At 40.2% G+C, this 18,735-nt stretch overlaps 2 protein-coding genes and 1 long non-coding RNA gene across 13 annotated transcripts in view; 2 read left to right on the top strand and 1 right to left on the bottom strand.

Moving 5' to 3' along the window:
- The window catches only part of ATF7IP (activating transcription factor 7 interacting protein), an 83,644-nt gene extending 71,408 nt beyond the window's left edge, over positions 1–12,236 (top strand). For 7 of the 9 annotated variants that reach the window (XM_080971234.1, XM_080971233.1, XM_080971232.1 and 4 more), the window contains exons 11-15: positions 3,042–3,111; positions 5,033–5,188; positions 5,731–5,916; positions 6,305–6,417; positions 7,523–12,236. In XM_080971234.1, coding sequence (XP_080827360.1) covers positions 3,042–3,111; positions 5,033–5,188; positions 5,731–5,916; positions 6,305–6,417; positions 7,523–7,939 — 942 coding nt within the window. In that variant the 3' untranslated portion in view covers positions 7,940–12,236. The remainder of the gene's footprint in view (positions 1–3,041; positions 3,112–5,032; positions 5,189–5,730; positions 5,917–6,304; positions 6,418–7,522) is intronic. The other 2 variants (XR_013976902.1, XM_080971229.1) reach the window with 2 other exon arrangements.
- Positions 12–2,663, top strand: LOC308457461. Its single transcript, XR_013976923.1, has 2 exons — positions 12–497; positions 650–2,663. It is a non-coding gene; the product is annotated as an uncharacterized lncRNA (long non-coding RNA).
- Positions 12,237–17,798: 5,562 nt separating the features above from the next.
- PLBD1 (phospholipase B domain containing 1) overlaps positions 17,799–18,735 on the bottom strand; it is a 29,385-nt gene continuing 28,448 nt past the window's right edge. For all 3 annotated transcript variants that reach the window (XM_080971247.1, XM_080971246.1, XM_080971245.1), the window contains exon 11: positions 17,799–18,075. In XM_080971247.1, the coding sequence (XP_080827373.1) occupies positions 17,908–18,075 (168 nt within the window). In that variant the 3' untranslated portion in view covers positions 17,799–17,907. The remainder of the gene's footprint in view (positions 18,076–18,735) is intronic.

Here is an 18,735-nt window from a genome sequence, read left to right as displayed (position 1 = left end):
ATTTATTTATTTTCTTCCTTGTTCAGTAAATCAACTTGGACGTTGTTACATTTTTAGCAAATACAGATTTTGTTTTTCAAAATGCTAGCATAAAATTAATGTTACTAAAAAAATTATACCAGTATGTGACAAGTAGTTGATATACAAGATTATATTTATTTTATTTACCACTTACATGCCAAAATGACTTCATCTGTGAAGGAACACAGATCTTTATCTAAAGCTTGAAAAGCCCTAACACAATTGAACATAAACCTTATGTGTGCTCCACCTACATGCATGGGGGTCGGGAATGGAACCCCTGTGTGAAATGGTCACTGCTTGTATATGTACCCTAAATTATGAGAAGAGGCAAATGTGTGTTTATATGGAAGAACAAGAGACTCTGCAAGTTAAAAAGTTAACTCTTGTTATTGACTGTAAAAATTAACAACAAATATAAGGACAGCATTAAAAGGAGAAAAAAAAGGCATTAAAAGGAGACTATGGATGTAGAGGTTTCCGTGCGCTGCTCTGGTTCGCCACATGACCCGGAAGCTGTACGCCGGCTCTCTCGGCCAATAAAGCGAGATGAGCGCCGCAACCCCAGAGTCAGCCATGACTGGACCTAATGGTCAGGGGTCCCTTGACCTTTACTATGGATGCAGAGATAAAAAAAAATCTGCAAAGGCATTTTCTTTAGAACAGAAAAGATCTTAATTTAGCATTTTAAAACTACAAGCGAGGAACTCAAACTATATCCTTGTCCTTTCTGTGTGTGGCAGTTATTCTGTCTGCAGTGTTTCTTTCTGTCCCGGTAAGATGTTATGTCTTTCTTTCCACCGGTTGTTGCCTTGGGCGAAGCTGATATTCCATTGTTGTTTCAAAAATGTATCAATTCTCCGTCCCGTGCTTCGTTGTTTTGCAACTTTAACAACAGCTGCAGAAATTACTATCCCAATAAATAACCCGTTTTCACCATTTTCTCTCTCAGCCTGGGAAGAAGAGTGGTTTGTTGAACTGCAAATGATTCAGTAAATCTCAAATTCAAACTTTAAAGTCTTTGCAGTTGTTTATGTTCTGCAGTTTATGATCTCATCTTTTCTAGCATGTGCCTATACTTTAGTCCAATTAAACTTATTAACAGGAGAACCTCTGTTTTTTAATGGCGGAGAGTTTTCAGCAGGCAAAGTGCTTTTGCACTCAGCGCCTCCCTGCCTCCCGCAATCCATGCCAGAGTGAGAGCCAGGTACCAAGACAAACTGCGAGTGAAGCTCATTCCCCCTTATCCTAGGGGGAATTTGCAAGGATAATTACCCTCAAGCATCCTTGTTTTTCCTTCACCAACGATCTCCCCAGTCAAGGGAGCTGCATCTATTCAGACCGGAAATGGAAGCCACCTTTGTACTAATATTAAAACATGTCTGCGCAGGCTTCCATAAACAATTTTTTTTATCGGGCACCAGAAGTGGCAGAACAAATGTACCTAACTAATGCCAATAGGCAGGGAGTTCAAGTGTGTACATTCTACCACAGTGGAAGATTGGTTGCTCACAAGTGCAGAACAGACATCGTGTGACCGTTATAAAACTGCCAGTTCCACATATCAAGTTGAGTGGGTGGGTATATATGGGTTAAAGCAAGTAAGATATGTGAGCTGAGTATCCAGCCCTTCTATACCATTGGACAAGTACTAGAAATGAAGTTACTAGTCTGCATTATCTCACGTAGATGAAAGATTTACAGCCCTTTTCATTAATATTTTCTTTTCCTGATACTTGTATATATAGGCAAAGTGAGACAGAATGAAGCAGTTACTGGTCATTGGCCAAGCTAAATGTCTGCCTTGAAAGAACCATATTGAGCTGAACCAGGTCTCCAGTTAATCAACATCAATAAGACTAATACTTAGTAGTATTAGTAAGTACTAGTAGTTGGAAAGTATGGGACCTAATAAACATTCATAATATAAAAGAAAGCTCACTTTTAGATGCTGAAAAAGCATTTGACTAAGTGGAGAGTAAATAGAATATTTCAAAAGTTCTGTCCTTTATCTGTGTTTTATACTTACTTTAATAGCCTCAGATAGCATCTGAATCATTATCCATAGCAGTTAGAGAAACAGCAAAGTTCAAGGATTAAAATTGTACAGTGGGCAGGCAGTGTTTATTTGAATGAAGATTTAGTAGTCTGGCCAACACAGATGAACTTCCATGCTAATAAATGCATTTTTAAAAATCCTATAAAATAGAACCAAATTGAATTTGCCTATCTGAAAGCACTCTCAATCTACAGATTATCTGTAGAACTGAGGTGCTTATATTCAGATAATTTAGTATTGATATTATTTTAGTAAAATTTGGTATTTACAATTTATTTTAATAATCAACAATTTTTTTGCATCTTGCCTGGCAGTAGAAATGAGATAATAAGACACCAGCAGCCACTCCCACTCCATCCTGGCAACCCTCATTCCATCATGACAACCTTCAGTCACCAGTTGTAATGTTGCACACAAGTGCCCTTGAAGGACATTATAGAACCAAATCTACCTCTCCCAAACACAGTGCATTAACATGCTTCCAGGAAGAGACTGCAGCACCTTTCCATCCACAACTCCTATGGCCAACATTTGGATGTTCCTTTTGTAGTATATGCTAACATTCTATAATATTTAAACATTTTTTTTAAAAAAAACAGTTTGGTAAATGTGGGTATGTATCATATTTTTTCCTTCCTTCTTAAAGAACTTGGAGTCCCATAAGCTGCCACACAATCTCTCTTCCATTACTCTGCTTTAGATTTATGTGATCATCTGTATATGTAGAACAAACTACCTTAGTGATGTCTTTGGAAAAGTAAAGGTCTTCCTTAAATTGTCTGCTTATTTCTATAGTTTCAACTGTCAGATAAAACCCTTTAGATTTGTCAAGGCATTTGCTGGGATTTATTGAGTTCGTTTTATGTTTTCTTGTGATGATTTTAGATTTTATTGCATGCTACTTTTAACACTTTGTTGGAAAGGGAATGGACAAACAAACAAACAAATATTTGTCTTCCAGAGTGGAAAGGCCACAGGCAGTGGAGTAATTGATCTCACACTGGATGATGAAGATGATGGCTCTTCTCAAGGTAAGCCAGAAGATATGCATGAATCATGATGGACTTTGACTAACTGGACATCTCCTGCTTTTTGGTAAATGTTAACTGCCAAAGATGATAAATATTTGCCAAGTCAAAAGATTCTGTCAGACGGCACTATTGAAGTTTTAAACTTAAAATGCCATCCAGTGTTCTAGGCAGCGATTCTGATGTAGGTATTAGTAATATATTTGTGCAGTGTGTCCTTACATCATTAAAGTATGTTCAAGTTTTGGTAGATATCCTACCGTCCTGTTTGAATGTGTTTTCCATAAGTGTATAGGATTGTTCCCACCATCTGAACTTAGTGTTTAGATATTTGTTCTTATATGTTTCAATACTTCTATCTTCATGACTTGAGTTAAGCACATTTGCTGCTGAAAACCTATGTTCATCCATTCTTAAATTAGATGTCTTAATGTTGTGGTTTGTAGCTGATTCTAGTCATAATATTGTGCTAGTCCTTATATTGTCTCTTTGTGCCTACAGTTAATAAACTCATGATTGATTAGCCATACATTATGTGAATATATTCATGCTATTCTAGTCCAAGCTGGCTTTGTGCCCCCTACCCTCACTTACAGTGGAAAATATCAAACAAGATACTAACTTTCTCCCATTTTTGTATTGGATGAAGTGTGCAGACATAGTGGATTCAGGTGTGAGACAGGCATGGTTTGGAGAAAACAGCTTTGCAGGCCACATTTGAACCCCTGGAAGGTCATGTTTGGCCTACAGGCTGGAGGTTTCCCATTCCTGGTTTAGAAGATGTAAATAAACAAGAGGACCTTGTAGAGCAGTACCCAATAATCCCTTAAACACATGCATAATGGAGCTATGAGCCTACAGTCATGTACATTTACTCCCATTGAAATTGGCTGGCATAATTATGTTTAATTAAATGTGGAATTTGCTGCCAGTGTATCTTGCTACATCCTATATTACTCTAAATAAGGCAGTTGACACAATGTCTTGAGGATTTCAGAAATTTCATCCAGATACTTGACTAGTGTAATATTCTTGAACTGTGGTCATTGCTGCCATTCACAGACATTCTGAAACCTTATAAAATGAAGCTACTACTACTGCTAGCCTTTATTGGCATAAGTTAAAGTAGTAAAATCATAAAATCATACACAGTCATCCAAATGTTGTTATTACTAAGTTAATAGAATGCGAGTTAGTAAGGGTTGCTCTCAAATGCAATATTTTGTCTGAGTCCAGGAATTTGGCGACCACCCCTTCAAATTGCAGGGATCGTCTAATCCTTTTCAGAATGCTATGACAGGCCTGATCTGAGTTACGAGGCTTATTTGCTGGGTCGCATTGTATAGTCAGAAGTAAGGAGGAGTGGTCACTTTCTGTATGGACTCCAATAAGTAAAGGTACAAGACCCCTGGACGGTTAAGTCCAATCAAAGGCAATTATGGGGTTGCAGTGCTCATCTTGCTTTTGGGCCAATAGAAGAAAAGTTAACATCAGAGTGTAGATTTAGAGAACAGATACAATACTACACTATGACCCATTGATGAGATAAAAGTAAACTCATCGTCACCAGGAAAGTTATTCAGTCCATTTGTATGGGCAATACAAAATTTCATAAGTTTTAACCCCAGTCTGTTCGTTAATCTATCCTTAGAGGAGCAGGGGACAGATAGTGGGGTAGGTATTATATCTATCCCTTCAAAGCCCAGTTAGGTTACAATATTTTGGTTGTTGGCCCCAATTTGAGCATTTAAAATGAAGCTGTGAACTGTACAGGTGAGATCCTTTAATTGATGTTTTTATTTCATTGTAAAAACTGAAAGGAGAATCTGTGTTGCAACTGACTGCCACTTCAGCAAATTTTTCAGCAGTTTTTCATCTGCTTGTTTCTGTTTATAATTGCACATTGATTTTCCCCTTTCCTAAGCAGGTGGCAAGAAGCAGAACCAATCTATACCTGCATTGAGCCTGTCAACCCAGTCTTTAGCTCGTCCTCTGCAGCCAGTACAGACAAGCCCTCTCCAACAAGCAGGCATGCCAGCAACTGGCCTGTCGCAGACAACCATACATGTTCTCCCCACAGGTAAGACTGCATAGCCTTGGGGAAGGAAATAGTTCAGTATGGAAGGAGAGAGATTCCAGAACAGTGAATTGCCTCTTGGATGCAGTATTTGCAGGCGGCTATAGAAAATGTTATTTTTTTACACTTAAATGATGCCCAGAGGGGATAATGCAATAAAATATCGCTGACCTAGAGGGAACTACTATGAGAATGCCTGCTTAGCTCTGAAGAGCTTACATCCATTAATCACCAAAGGGATGGTGAACTTACAGACTGAGGTTCAGAAAATTATAGGGGAGAAAGACATTTGTGTGCATGCACCAGACTGATCCATGTTCTGAAGAATCCAGTTGGGTTTTATAAATTATTTTTTTACTGTAGTTATTCAGTAATTTTGAAAGCTACCTTTTTAATCTTTTCTTTATTCGGTAAATCACATTACTAAAATTTAAGCGTCAATGAACTATGAGAAATTGCTTGATTTGTATGCTTTGGTTTTGTGCAGCATATGCTTTCTAGGCTGAGAACATTTTATACTCTTTTGATTACAATTTTGCTTCTAGCCCAGACAACTGTGAATGTAACCCATCGTCCAGTGACTCAGACTCCTGCCAGGCTCCCAATACCAAGAGCTCCTGGTAATCATCAAGTAGTCTATACTACTCTTCCTACACCATCAGGACAGAATCCTGTGCGAACCACAGTCATGCAGAGCCCTAGTTTAAGGCAGGTCAACCCACAAAACTCTGGTAAGCTCATCTGTCAGAGAAAGGTTTATATTTTAGCAGATGTGCAGCTGTACCTTGGTTCGAAAGGCGATGCCAATTTTGTTATAATTAGACAAATATATTGCAGCAGAAAACTTGCCCAGAAAGCAAGGTGCAAACATACGTATTCAAAGCATTTTGAGATTGGACTTTAGGGTGTATATGATATTTGACTATGTTTTTATAACATCCTATGTACATGTAAAAGAAAGTATAGTTATGGCAAGCTTTAATACTATCTTTTTTGTGTCTGCCAAATATTTTTTGTGATAGTTTGCAGTGTTAAGCAAATAAATGACCTAAATTCGTCACAATGTATCATTATATTATTAACTTCTTTAACATATTGTGCCTTTGTGTATCGCTCTAGGTGTGACAGTACGAGTGCCTCAGACAACTGCGTATGTTGTAAACAATGGGCTAACCTTGGGATCTGGAGGACCTCAACTCACAGTTCACCATCGGCCAGCTCAAGTGCATTCAGTAAGCACCCGTGTCCAGTTGTTGAGATGAATGTTTGGAGAAGAGTTTATCTCCCATGTCATACTGTTTTTTAGCAGTATCTGTTAGCAATTGGGGACTTGCACAGCTGGACAGTCCCTACTTTAAATGGTCTTACATTCACTCACTCACTCATTCATTTAAAATTATTCTACCTTTCTCAAAAGAGTTCTAGGTGGGAAACTATTATAAAACAATAAAAAACAAATTTAAAAAGAAAGTATGTATACTCCATTATTGTGAAACCACACACTAGGAATACTGTGTACATTTTTGGTTCATGTATCCTAAAAAGGATATTGTAAAGCTTGAAGTAGCACAGAAAGGGGCAACTATAATAATCGGTAGCTGGAGCAAGTCCCTAATGAGGAAAGATTACAACTTTGGAGGCTATGTCATTTAGGGGCAAAAGGTAAGTAAGGAGGAAAATAATAAAAGGGTATAAAAATTATACCCTTTTGTATGTGTGGAGAAAATGAATAGATGAGTGAATTGTATGAGTGTGGAGAAAATGAATCGATAAAAACTTTTCTCCCTCTCTTCTGATACTAGAAATGAGGTTATCTAGTGCAGCTGCATGCGGGAGATTCAGGGTGGACAAAATAGTGTTTCTTCACACAATACATTTACTCCCCACAAGGTGTAATATGCAGTGTATACTGTTAGTCCCCCTTGCATATTTGGCAGCTCTTCATTCTGAAGTGACACCACACACTGCAGCAGACTAATTTGGTTACTTTAATGGACACACCATTTGCAGCTCTTTCTTGCATTTTTTTAGAATGATAAATTTTAGAGGAGCCATTATGAAGCTTTTAGAGGGGCTGGATGTGGGTAAAGGGTTAGTTACTCCCACTTTGAAGAATAAGCCAATATTAAATAGGTTTCAGCCTTTACTCCTTTTGACTTCTCCACCTTGAAACACAGGAGTGTTTTATTGTCATTTCAGACTTGCTAGTTTTAAACGTAATCTTGCGTTTGCTGAGAATTGGTATTGGGAATGCTTGGATGGTAATGTATGCATTTTGACAATAGGATGAGACAGTCTCCTCTGCCATCCTCATTGCGTCTCTTCATTATTCCTCAGGAGCCACTGCGGCCTGTGCACCCAGCCCCACTGCCAGAGGCCCCACAGCCATCACGCTTGCCTCCTGAAGCTGCCAACACCTCTCTGCCTCAGAAGCCACACCTGAAGCTAGCACGTGTAGAAAGTCAGAATGGCATAGTTCTATCCTGGAGTGTTTTGGAAGTGGACCGGAGCTGTGCCAGTGTGGATAGCTACCATCTGTATGCATACCATGAGGACCCCAGTGCTACTGTGCCCTCCCAGTGGAAAAAGATTGGGGAAGTAAAAGCCCTCCCCCTGCCTATGGCATGCACACTTACACAGTTTGTGTCTGGAAGCAAATACTACTTTGCAGTTCGTGCTAAAGACATCTACGGACGCTTTGGACCTTTCTGTGATCCCCAGTCAACAGATGTGATTGCTTCTCAAAGCAGTTAAACTTCAGACTCTGAAGGCTTCTATTCTTGCCCCACAAGTGTGGCTTACTCTGGTTTTGGGTTTATTCTCATGCATGAAACTCACTGTAAAAAATCCCCCCTGCAGGATTGTTTTGGACAGCAATGTCATACACTACACAAACTCCATAACCAAAACCAAAATAAATTCCTAGCCTGCAGTGGGAGAGCCTGTATTTCTGATAAGCTCTTGAAGTACGAAGTCCTCTCTCCTTCCCTCACAAGCTGCTCTGCCTGTTAAGCCGTAAGACAGTGACCCCTGGGAATTTGGCTTCCAGCTGATGTAGGCTGAAGAGGAGTGTCATGAACAGGCCAAAGGGCAGGAGGAGTGTTCAAGGGTCAGGTTACGAGGGAAGTCAGGATTCAGGGTCTTGCTTTCTTTTGTTTTGGAACAGTGACTAGTCTTACAAGGCACAGCCTGCTTTCTAGAAGGCAAAAGACCTTGTATGTGGCCAGTGCTTGAGAAATGTAGGTGTGTCTGCTTATTTGAGGGGTGGGGGATTAAGCAGCCCTCTGGCTGGTTTGTAGAATATTTGCCACCAAAACCAGGGACCATTCTGAAGCCAGTCTGAAAACAGATTTATAGAAAACTTCAATTGCATTTCCAATAGTTTCCTGATCCTCATCTCTATGTCCTCTTTTTTAAAAAAGATTTATTTGTGCCTTAAAACAATAATTTCAAAAGTAAATGTAGTCACACATCATGTGCGCGCTTTCTTCTTTTGCTCTTTCTTTTTAGCCCCAGAGTGTCATAACCTTCCCGTATAGATTCCTCAAAAGTGTAGCACACAAAACCTTTCTGAGTTAATTCCCACTTGAGATCATTCAGGCCATCATTTAACCTGCTAGTTCTGACTGGTCTGTGAAGTTGGGTCATGCAGACAGTATTTGACAATTCTCCTTGGGAAGTTGGTGTGCCCTGTGGATTGGCCAAAGGAGATGTGGACAGCCTAAGACACTTCCTTTTCCTCACATACATGAATCACTTTTTGCTATGCTAAGCCAATCTGATAAGGTCGCTTAAAAGAAAGCAATCAACTCAATCTTCTAATAGAACCTTTCATTCTTTCAATGGCTGAGTCAACACAATAAACAGTACCTCCACGTCCTTACATCCCAACAAGAGTTAGTGCCCACCACGAACACTTGAATCACACCTGACAGATGTTGAAGAAAGTTTCACTATGCCGTCTTCCAGAGAAAAGCAGCACATCTATTGTCTTCCTGGTGTCTCAGCTCCAGTTGGGAAGTGGGTGGCAGCTGTTCCCACTTCATTGACTGACCAGGGTCCAGCAGTTTCCTTAACTTGTTACTTCAAATCTGATAAGAGTTGAAACTGAAATTTAAGGTTTGTAAGAGGATGGTCTAAAGTTTGTTGATGCTGTATGTTTTGGAAAGACAAGGTCTTAATTCTCTCATTGTGAGAACACCAAGTAAATTTCCTTACATTTTTTATATGGTATGCCTTATGTCCTCTGAGTTATATTCGCTTTGAGTGACATGAAAGCTTTTCTTGTAAATTTCTGGCTTATCTATCTAATGACTAAAGACAAGAACTATCTTAGAGCTAGATCGTATGTATATGGAATACTTCACCCCCAAAGCAAACAGCGGGCATTTCAGCACTTTGTCTCACTTGCCTAACAGTGATGCAATCACCTACAAAAATGATATTTTTTTCTCTCAGTTTCAGGTATTTTAGGGCCACCTCTAATTTTAATAAGTGTAATGTGGGCGGGGGGGGGGGGGGGCAGAATCAACTCCCATTGGAAGTATACCAAAACCCAAGGGAGAATTTCATTACAAAAATAGATTTATTGGGGAAGGGGCTTACCACTCTGCTGTTGACTCAACAATATCAGTTATGTGTAGCCAAAGATGTAGTTTATTATCTGCACTGGGTCCTTAGCGCTGGAAAAGTTCCTCTTCACTTTTTTTATTGAACTTGGGCAATAAAGTCAAGCCTGGGTGCAACTTGAAGAGAAATGTGTTTTTGTAGGGCTTGTAACACTGGAGGAAGCTGGGTCACATTTTAAACAGCAATTATTCAAGACCTTGCCACCGGAAAGGGAAAAAAAATATGGATGAACATTCCCTAAATATATGCAGGAGAAAAATGTGAACCCTAGTCTGAGAAAAGTACATCTGCATACTTTGTACCTCTTGCTCCTTGTTATGGCGATACAGCAGATAATTAGCTAAGATTTTACTGTTGCTTACTCTTTTTTCTCTAGGACTAGATACTGTTCCATTATCAATCAGCTATAAGGTGTACTAATTTCAGCTTCTGTTAAGTTGGATCCAAGATGCATACCTTGGGACTTTTGTCTTTAGATCTGTGAATAGAAAATGGCAGTGAGGCTATTGTGGGGGTGGGACTTGCACTTTCTCAAGCAGAATTGATCTGGTCAGGCAAATTATGTAGGGCACCACAAAGGGAAAGGCAGAAACAGGCTTTAATTGAGTTAATTGTCAACAAGAGCTAATAATTAGTGACTTTTTGGCCTTGTATCTCGTGCTGTATTTGTTTTTGCTTTTGCCCCAAAGAAATGAGAGTTTACAAATCTTTATAACAGACATTGGAAAATAATATTTCCTTTTTATCAAAGTATTATAAGCTAAACTGGATTGCATAAATACCAAGCTGCAGAGTCATTGGAATTTTACTACTCTGTGCTTATTGAGAAACTGTTCAGCTCAGCACTCTCTCTGTGTGTTATGGATTAGGCAAACCTAAAGTTCTTAAAGAAAAGAAAGGGGGCAGGGAGGGATTTCAGCGTCCACACTTTCCTGTGTCAGTATTTCTCCCACCCACCCACCGTGTTTTCCTTACTGCAGTATATGGCTGGCCCATGCTTGAAAATTCTGTTTTCTACTTCTATTTAAATGTGATACTGAAGTATGTCTCCATCTGTATTTCTGCTGTTTTCTCTTCTTTGCCTTTAATACTTGAGAATCCATGTTCTAGTTAGTAACAAGTTCCATGTCTTAGGAAAGGACAAGTGAAATGTTTTCACAGTTTAAAAATGAGAAAGTGGTGTGACTATTGCTGCTAAATTATTGTGAGTCCCTTAGGTTAACTTGTTTGTTTGTCTCTCCCATTTTATTTCTCAGATTACAGCTAGAAGGCCTTTTCAGGAAGACCTCAGTGGCTAGGAGACTGGAGACTTGGAAGGGGTGGGGTGTACAGCATACATTTTCTGTACTTGCCACTTAATGGGGAAAGGTGGAATGTTCAAGCTGGTTGGCAAGTGTTCTCTGAACTTAAGAAGAAGTTTGTGCTTCAGGGATTGCTGAAGCACTAAGATTAGTTCTGAGCTGCATTTTCAGCATGATTACAGTGCTACTTAAGGTACATTTTGCACAAAAGGGACTCATGAGAAATAGTGGCAAAGCTATTGCTGTCTGGGATATTGCTGGGATGATGCAAGTTGTGCTGCAATAAATCACATTGGTTCACCTTTTCATTTAAAGCTCTGTTGAATACTAAGTGGTCTGTGATCTGAGAACCCATGTTACATGTAAGGTCAGCCTGTAAGTACCTTGTTCCCTCAAATTGCCACATTACAGTATTAAGTAGGAGAAGTACAATTGCAGTACACAAAAGTCTAGATGGAACCCCTTTAGTATTTTTATTCAGTCAACAGCAAAAAATACCTAGATTTTTTGAAAACGGAAGCTTGATATATTGAAAATACTGCTTTCTTTTAGTGTGTTTTGGCACACAGTGTTTTGTTAACACAAAGGAAGGTCTTTTAGTATTGCCAAAAACAAGTGATCCCATTCTTCTTGGAACCAGTTTTATGTCGAGAGGTGAATGTTGACATGAGTACAAATTAAAATGTGATATTTTATCATTGAATCTAATCAATATTTTATAACACATGGTTTCTCACATTATTGTGCTGGCTTTCCCTGTTTGAAAATATATTTTAAGTGCTGTCTAAGTTGAAGTTTTCTCTGTAAATAAAGTAATTGGACAGCCAAAACCTTGAGGTACTTGTTGGACTTCAGTAACTTATCAGCCACTGGCAAATAAACTCCTACAAAACTCCTTATAGAAACTTGCACTCTTTTTTCCCTTTTTCTTTCTACAGAAGAACGTGTAAATAAAGATAATGTAGGACGTACCAAAAAGTCCATTTTAAGCAGGGCAATGGCAAGTTCTCCCAGACTTTTGTATGCATTGTAGATTAGTGTCTGTATACGTGTTAATTGTAGTGGGGTTTTGTCTGACAAGCCTGAGATTTATACTTTGAAATAAACTACTGGGTTTTTAACCTTCGGCGTCTTGTGTGGTTGGTTCTCATCAAGGCAGTACTGGGTTGTTTTTAAAAAGCTGACCACAAGCCTTTCTATGACAGCAACTTGACCTGTGTTCAAGGCTCCCCACTCCTTTTTTTTCTCTTAACTTGAATGTTCTTTAAGAGCACATATTGCACTGGGTGCTCTGGTGAAATTATGTGTGTATAAGCTAAATATATTGAATTTATTTTTAATAGTCAAATGTGAAATGTTATATCTAGCAATGATGCAAATAAAAATGTAGGGAGGCAGACACAAAAATTTGTTGTTAAACTTCATTTTGAATACCTCTCTATTTAAAACCTGTTCAAACATCTATTTGGTTCTTTACTTTTAAATATTTTAACAAGCTGGTGTGTTGTTTCTTCACTTAAAAAAATACACTGCAACTGTGAGGAATAGCTTGTCTTCCACAACTGACACAAGGGCCAACTAATCACAGTGTTGAAATGTAGCTTCTGCTGCAAACTAAGAGGCTTCACCAAAGTCGATTCCAGGGAAGAAGATTGTACAAGTAGGACTCATATCAAGTCAGGCCATTGGCCCATCTAGTTCAGTATTCTCCATACTGATTGGCAAGCTGCTTGTGTTATGCTAATCTCCAGCAAAAATATAGGAAATGTTTCACATCCCTTTTTTCTGATTACTTGGCAACAGTTGCTTATGTGATATCAACAACTATGCCTCCATATCTGCCTAATAAGCCTTAGAACATCACCTCAGCATTTTGCTTCCTAGTGGTCTTTATACTTTTCCAATTGACTTAGCTTTTGGTTTTGGTTTTTAATGAAAACAGGCCAGGCCTCCTGCAGAAATGAACATGAAAATGAACTCATTTAAAATTATACCACAAAATGAACTTGATTCACATGGATATTATGGATATCCTTTCAGGCGTAGTGTTGCGTTTTTCAAGATGCCTTGCGGGAAACTAGAGTTTCCTTTACAAGCTCATCAGGGTTTAGACAAAGTATCCTGAAAGACAGCTCTCTTCACCAGTCCTCTGCAATGTCTAGCTGTAAAGAAATGCTTGGCAGTTTTTTAGGATGTGTTCTTTGTCCATATAGGATGAATAATAGAATTGTAGAATTGTAGAGCTGGAAGGGGCTTCCAGGATTATTGAGGGTTACTGAGTCCAACACCCTGCAATGCAGGTATCTTAGCAAAAGGATCCATGACAGATGGCCATCAAACAACCTTCTGAGGGAGACCATTCCACTCTTGAGCAGCTCTTACCGTGAGAAAGTTCTTCTTGATATTTAGTTGGAATTTCTTGTAATATGAAGTCATTGCTTTGGGTCCCAGTCTCCGGCGCAGAAGAAAACAAGCTTGTTCCATCTTCCACGTGACAGCCCTTTAGATATTTGAAAATGACTATCAAATCTCCCTCTCAGTCCCCACTTTTCTAGGCTGAATATACCCAACTCCCTCAACTGTTGGATTGGTTTGCATATCCTTGATCATATTTGTTGCCCTCCTCTGCACACATTCCAGCTTGTCAATGTCCTTCTTGAATTGTTGCACCCAGAACTGCAGACGACTCTAGGTGGGGTCTGACCAAGGCAGAATAGAGTGGCGAGTATGGAGTACAGCCAGGATTTCTTTGGGCAGGGGGAAGGGCAGGCTTTCAGTATGCATAGACTAGTCTGTCTATGAAAAAGCTAGAGGTTTCTCCCATCTCCAGCTGCATATAGATTCAGACAGTGTATGTTGGTCCATTACAGCAAATGGGGCCCTACCCCACCAACCTCAGCCTGCCTTCAGTCAGCCCCCATCTGCCTGCCTTCTTGCTCCCAGACCAGGAGAAGATAGCTTCCTCTTCCTCTTTCAACTCAGTATTGACTCTTGCAGAACTCAGCAGGAATTACGACAAAACCTGAATTAGTTGGCTCTGGCGCCACCTATTATTAGGCTCCCTGCCTTCTGTCCTACAAGTCCCAATAATCACCAGACGCCATTGCATTCAGTCAAGCAAGAGGTATTGTCATAGTTCAAAGACACATTCCATACTGGCAAAAGCCCTCAAGCAAGGGGCAGAACAGGAGAAGAGAGAATGTGAAGAAAAAAGGATGCGTGAGAAAGTCTTGATTGGCTGGAGGGTGGCCTCTGGGCTGGGGTTCCCTTCCCCTGGCTTCGCCTACTTGTTGCTTTATTTGTTGAGGAACACACCAATCCCTTGTGAGACAGCAGAAGAAAAGACAATCATAGTAGTCTTTGGATCCCCTATACTAGGGGATAAATTTGTAGGTGCTGCCTATTATTGCTATTTTGTTGTTGTTTTATTGTATTGCTTTTAAGCGACACCTGTAAGGTATAAAATGCAGTAAACTATTTAAGTCACTTGGGGCCAAATTGGCTAGCAATACCTAGTGGGGAGAAGCAGGAACTCTTCCTTGATCTCCTTGTAGAAAATGGTGGGATATAAATGCAATTAATGAATAAGTAAGTGTTTGAAAATTATGTAACCCAGAGTCCCATTATCGGGTTGTGAGCTCATCACTATCCTGCAGCCTTTGCAGGGACCCCTTAAGTAGCACGTGGGCTTAAAGGATGAAAGCTGTGTTGAAGCAAGCTGGGTAACTTTGAGCTGGTGGTCCTGTCTCAGTCTAACCTACCTCACAGGGGTGTTGTGAGGGTATGCAACAAGGAGAAAGAACCACCTACAGCACATTGGAGGGAAAGTCAGATACAAATGAAACAGATAATTCCTGTGATGTCTACCTTGTCATGTGCTGCCAATGTAGTGAAGGAAAACCCAACCTATCATTTGAGAGGTTCAAAGGCTGAAAAGTCTACCTGTTTAGCAACTTGCTTGCCTAACAAATGACAGAGGACTTCAAATCATTTGAATGTCGCTGGCTTCTTGTCTGATGCTTAGATAAACGAGGCATCGTTGACAATTTACACTACGGGCTACTTCGCCCTTCAGGGTCACTAGATACTCATTTGCCTGCAAAAGGTTGTAGCTTCAATCCCAGGAGAGACCTGGATCTGAAATCTTGGAGAGCTTCCGGCTGCTATTGACAGTGTAGACAAGTGCTGAGCTAGGTGAGGAATGTGACAAGAAACTTTTTGCACAAGTGTCTTTATTTTACTAGGTTTTGTGTTGGCTTCATGTTTCCTCCTCTTTTATAAGACCCTACATAGACCATACTTGGAGAGGAAGAAGCAAAGTGAGACAAATAGAAAGGAAAGGGGGATGCCAAGCAGGCAGACAAGACAGGCTGTGTTAAATGCAGCTGTGATGTCTGGAAGAGCAGCCGTCACCCCAACCACAGTTCCTCCCATGGGGGCAGTGTCTGGGTGGAGTTCAAGCCCTCTTGTTCTGAATGTATGCCTAGAGACGCCACAGATGACGTAAAGAAGATGGGCCTAATGTGCAAAATAAATCTCTTGGCAATAGGAAGTTCTGAAAGCAATACTTTCCTCATTCTCTGTTGACCTTATTTAGCCAAAACCACATTTTTCCTCCATGCAAGAGGCCGGGGGGGAATCCCAATGTTTGCAGAAACACAAACAAAACCCCAATGGCGGAGGATCCCAAAACAGACCAATAGGAGTTGAGTATGGTCGGTTGCTAGCTGGTGGTTGAAGCGGTGGGGAACAGGAAAGGAGCGCAGGGGAGAGAAAATGCTTAAGGCAGTTCTAATCGAAATATAGTTGGAAGCTGCAATTTAATATTGTGCAAGATTGCAGTATATATCAACAACAGATATATGTTCCACTTCTAGGGTATGTATTTTACCTAATATTGAAGTCTCATTACATCTGTGATAATGTCCAGAAGGGTAGCTGGGTTAGTCTGTTGTACCATCACTGTAGAAAGTATCAAGTTAATTAAGGCACAATAATAAATTTATATCTATCTAATAAAAAGTCCAGACCCGTTTTAAGGAATAAAGAGACTTTGTTTTTCCATCTGAATAGAGGAAAAATAATATTCAAATTTACTGAATTAAAACTAATTTATTAGTTTATATATCACGGGAGGACTAGAGGTCTTGAGATTTGTGTTAGGGCTGCCATAAATTTGCTTGGCTATCTTCAGACTGTAGCACACATGAGATTCTGCTGCCACCTAGTGGCTTCTATAGAGAATGCAAGAGCCAATCAAAGCAGAGCATGAAAACTCTGCTGTCCTACCTGGTGCCTGCTGGTCTTTTTGTTCAGGTTCCAACCTGCAGGGGATTTTGAAGATCTGGAACTTCACTGGAAGGAAAGACTGTTTGAATGTTTCAAATGTTTGAAATTTGTGTGAAGATATTCTCTCCTTTGCCTTAGTTCAAATAAAATCGTTCAGCAAGAGCCGCAGGTGCTCAGTCACAACGCGTCTGTGCAATTTAAGCTGCCAAATGTCAAAAAGATAATTCCTGTTCTGTGTTGAGGAGTGATTACTATAGTCAAGAACACAAAGCGAAATCAGAGCGGCGAGAGGCAGGTACATCCAGCTGTGTACCCAAAGGAGTCTTCTAATTACACCAGAAACCATATTTTACCGCTTCTCCGTAAGTATTGTTCTGGCATGGAACCAAGTGTAGCTTTTCAGAGATGCTATACAAAGCCAGGAGCCCAGCACAGCTGAAAGTACATAACTGTGTAGAAAACATAGGGTAGGTTCAAGCAATCTCCCTGTGCCTATCAGACACTTGCTTTCAGAGCAACTGTGTAGTGAGATCCTTTTTCAAGCTAGGTTGTGTAAAGGGGTGAAATTGGCTGGGAAGCTTTGTGATTGTCATGCTCTGGACAAGTTGCCAAAATCCAGCATCCTGAAAGCTGACCTGTGGGTGGTATTCCTCTCCTCGCACAGCTGTCTCTGTATTAGGGGTGTGGAGAAGCAAACAGTTCCAGTACGTTCCGTGTATGCCCAATGTTACCTCGACAGCTGCAACACAACTTTTCTTGCTTGTTGCATGACTATGTTGAAGATACAGAAAACAGGCTTGATTTGTATTCCACTGAAAGAGAAGGAGCATTATTCTTGCAGCCATTTCCTTGGTCAGTGGCTTTAAATACCCCAAAACACACATACGAAATTCTACATTAAGAAAAGCTGAAATTTGCAACTTGGATTAAATTAAGGTTTTGTAAACGGAGCCTTATTAGTTTGGGCACGTGGCAAGACGACAATGTTCTCCTGTACGTCACTGCTGCTCTCGTGCTCCCCAGCATCTGCTGCTTGAGGTGGCAACCTCATTCTGCCTAACAGCAGGGCCACTCTTGAATCTTTCATCTGGGTCCCACAGTAACCAGGCACGTAAAACTTATTCTGGGAACCAGATCAGGCCAGTCTGATCTGAACTTGAACCTGTTATGTGTAATATTAAGAACTGAAAGCCCTTCCTGCAAGATAGCAACTACCTTCCCTACTGTAGAGATCAGTAAACAGCTGCAAATGCAGTGAAGTTACTTGCTTTGGAGTAGTCTGCATCCCATTTTCTGCTGCACTTTCATTTTGTTGCAGGCAGGTGATGTCATTGCACGGCATCTTGGCCTACATCCATCTCACTAAATGCTAGTTTGGAAACCATGAGGCAGAATCCCAGGTGGGCACAGGCCAGTTTATTTGGTATGGCAGTAAAAGCGTAGATTTTTTTTTAAAAAAACTTATTTCCCCCTCCCTAGATGTTAAAGCTTCTGATGCTTATTTCACAACACTGGCTTCATAATGACAAAATCAAAGTTATATGAATCTGGCAAGCCCTGGTGCTTTGTTTTGTTGAAACGCGTCCAGCTGAACACAGGCAGGTCCTCTTCCACAGTTGGTCCATTAATGGCATAGGCTGCAAAGTTCATAGCCATAGAGAGGTCTGATACCTGTGAAGGATCATAGGAGAATACTTCATTGTAAAAGGAAAGGGGGCAGTATCACCCCCCCTCAAAAAAAGCCACAGAGCTTCTCTCTCTCTCTCTCTCTCTCTCTCTCTCTCTCTCTCTCTCTCTCAACACCAGCACACTACTGCTCCAAAACTTATCTAACCTCTTTCCTTCTCCATTTTGCTCGGCTTCCGTTGCACCTGATAATTTATTTATCTCAATTTATTTGTCTCCCTTCCAAAGCCTCGAGGCGGCTTACAATGAAAAGAAGGGCAAATCTTATTTTTTAATATAACTATTTTGTGCATGAAGAGTTCTGCACAAAAAGAGCAGTTTTTAAAATACCGTAAAATACCACAAGATCCAGTGGGAAAGGGCAGGCTGCATTCTTACCCAGGGCCGGATTAAAGCAACTCTGGGCTAGGAGACCTTGGGAGCCCAAAACTTAATAGAATCTGATCATGAGAAACAAAACCTCATTCTCTTCTTTCTCTACTACTCAATGAAAGTAGAGCACTACTTATTTATCATATAACTCTATGAGAAGCTTTAAAGCCTCCACAAACTTTACTAAACATACTAAATATGCACTTGTGTAACTGTTACAGAGTCATAGACTCATATGTCACAGGTTGAATGTTACCAAGCAACTGAGCCTAG

The sequence above is a fragment of the Podarcis pityusensis genome (assembly GCF_964106645.2).
Source record: "Podarcis pityusensis genome assembly, chromosome: 10".
Lineage (NCBI taxonomy): Eukaryota > Metazoa > Chordata > Lepidosauria > Squamata > Lacertidae > Podarcis > Podarcis pityusensis.
Note: the sequence above shows the minus strand (reverse complement) of the source record. Positions and strands in the feature narration are given on the sequence as shown.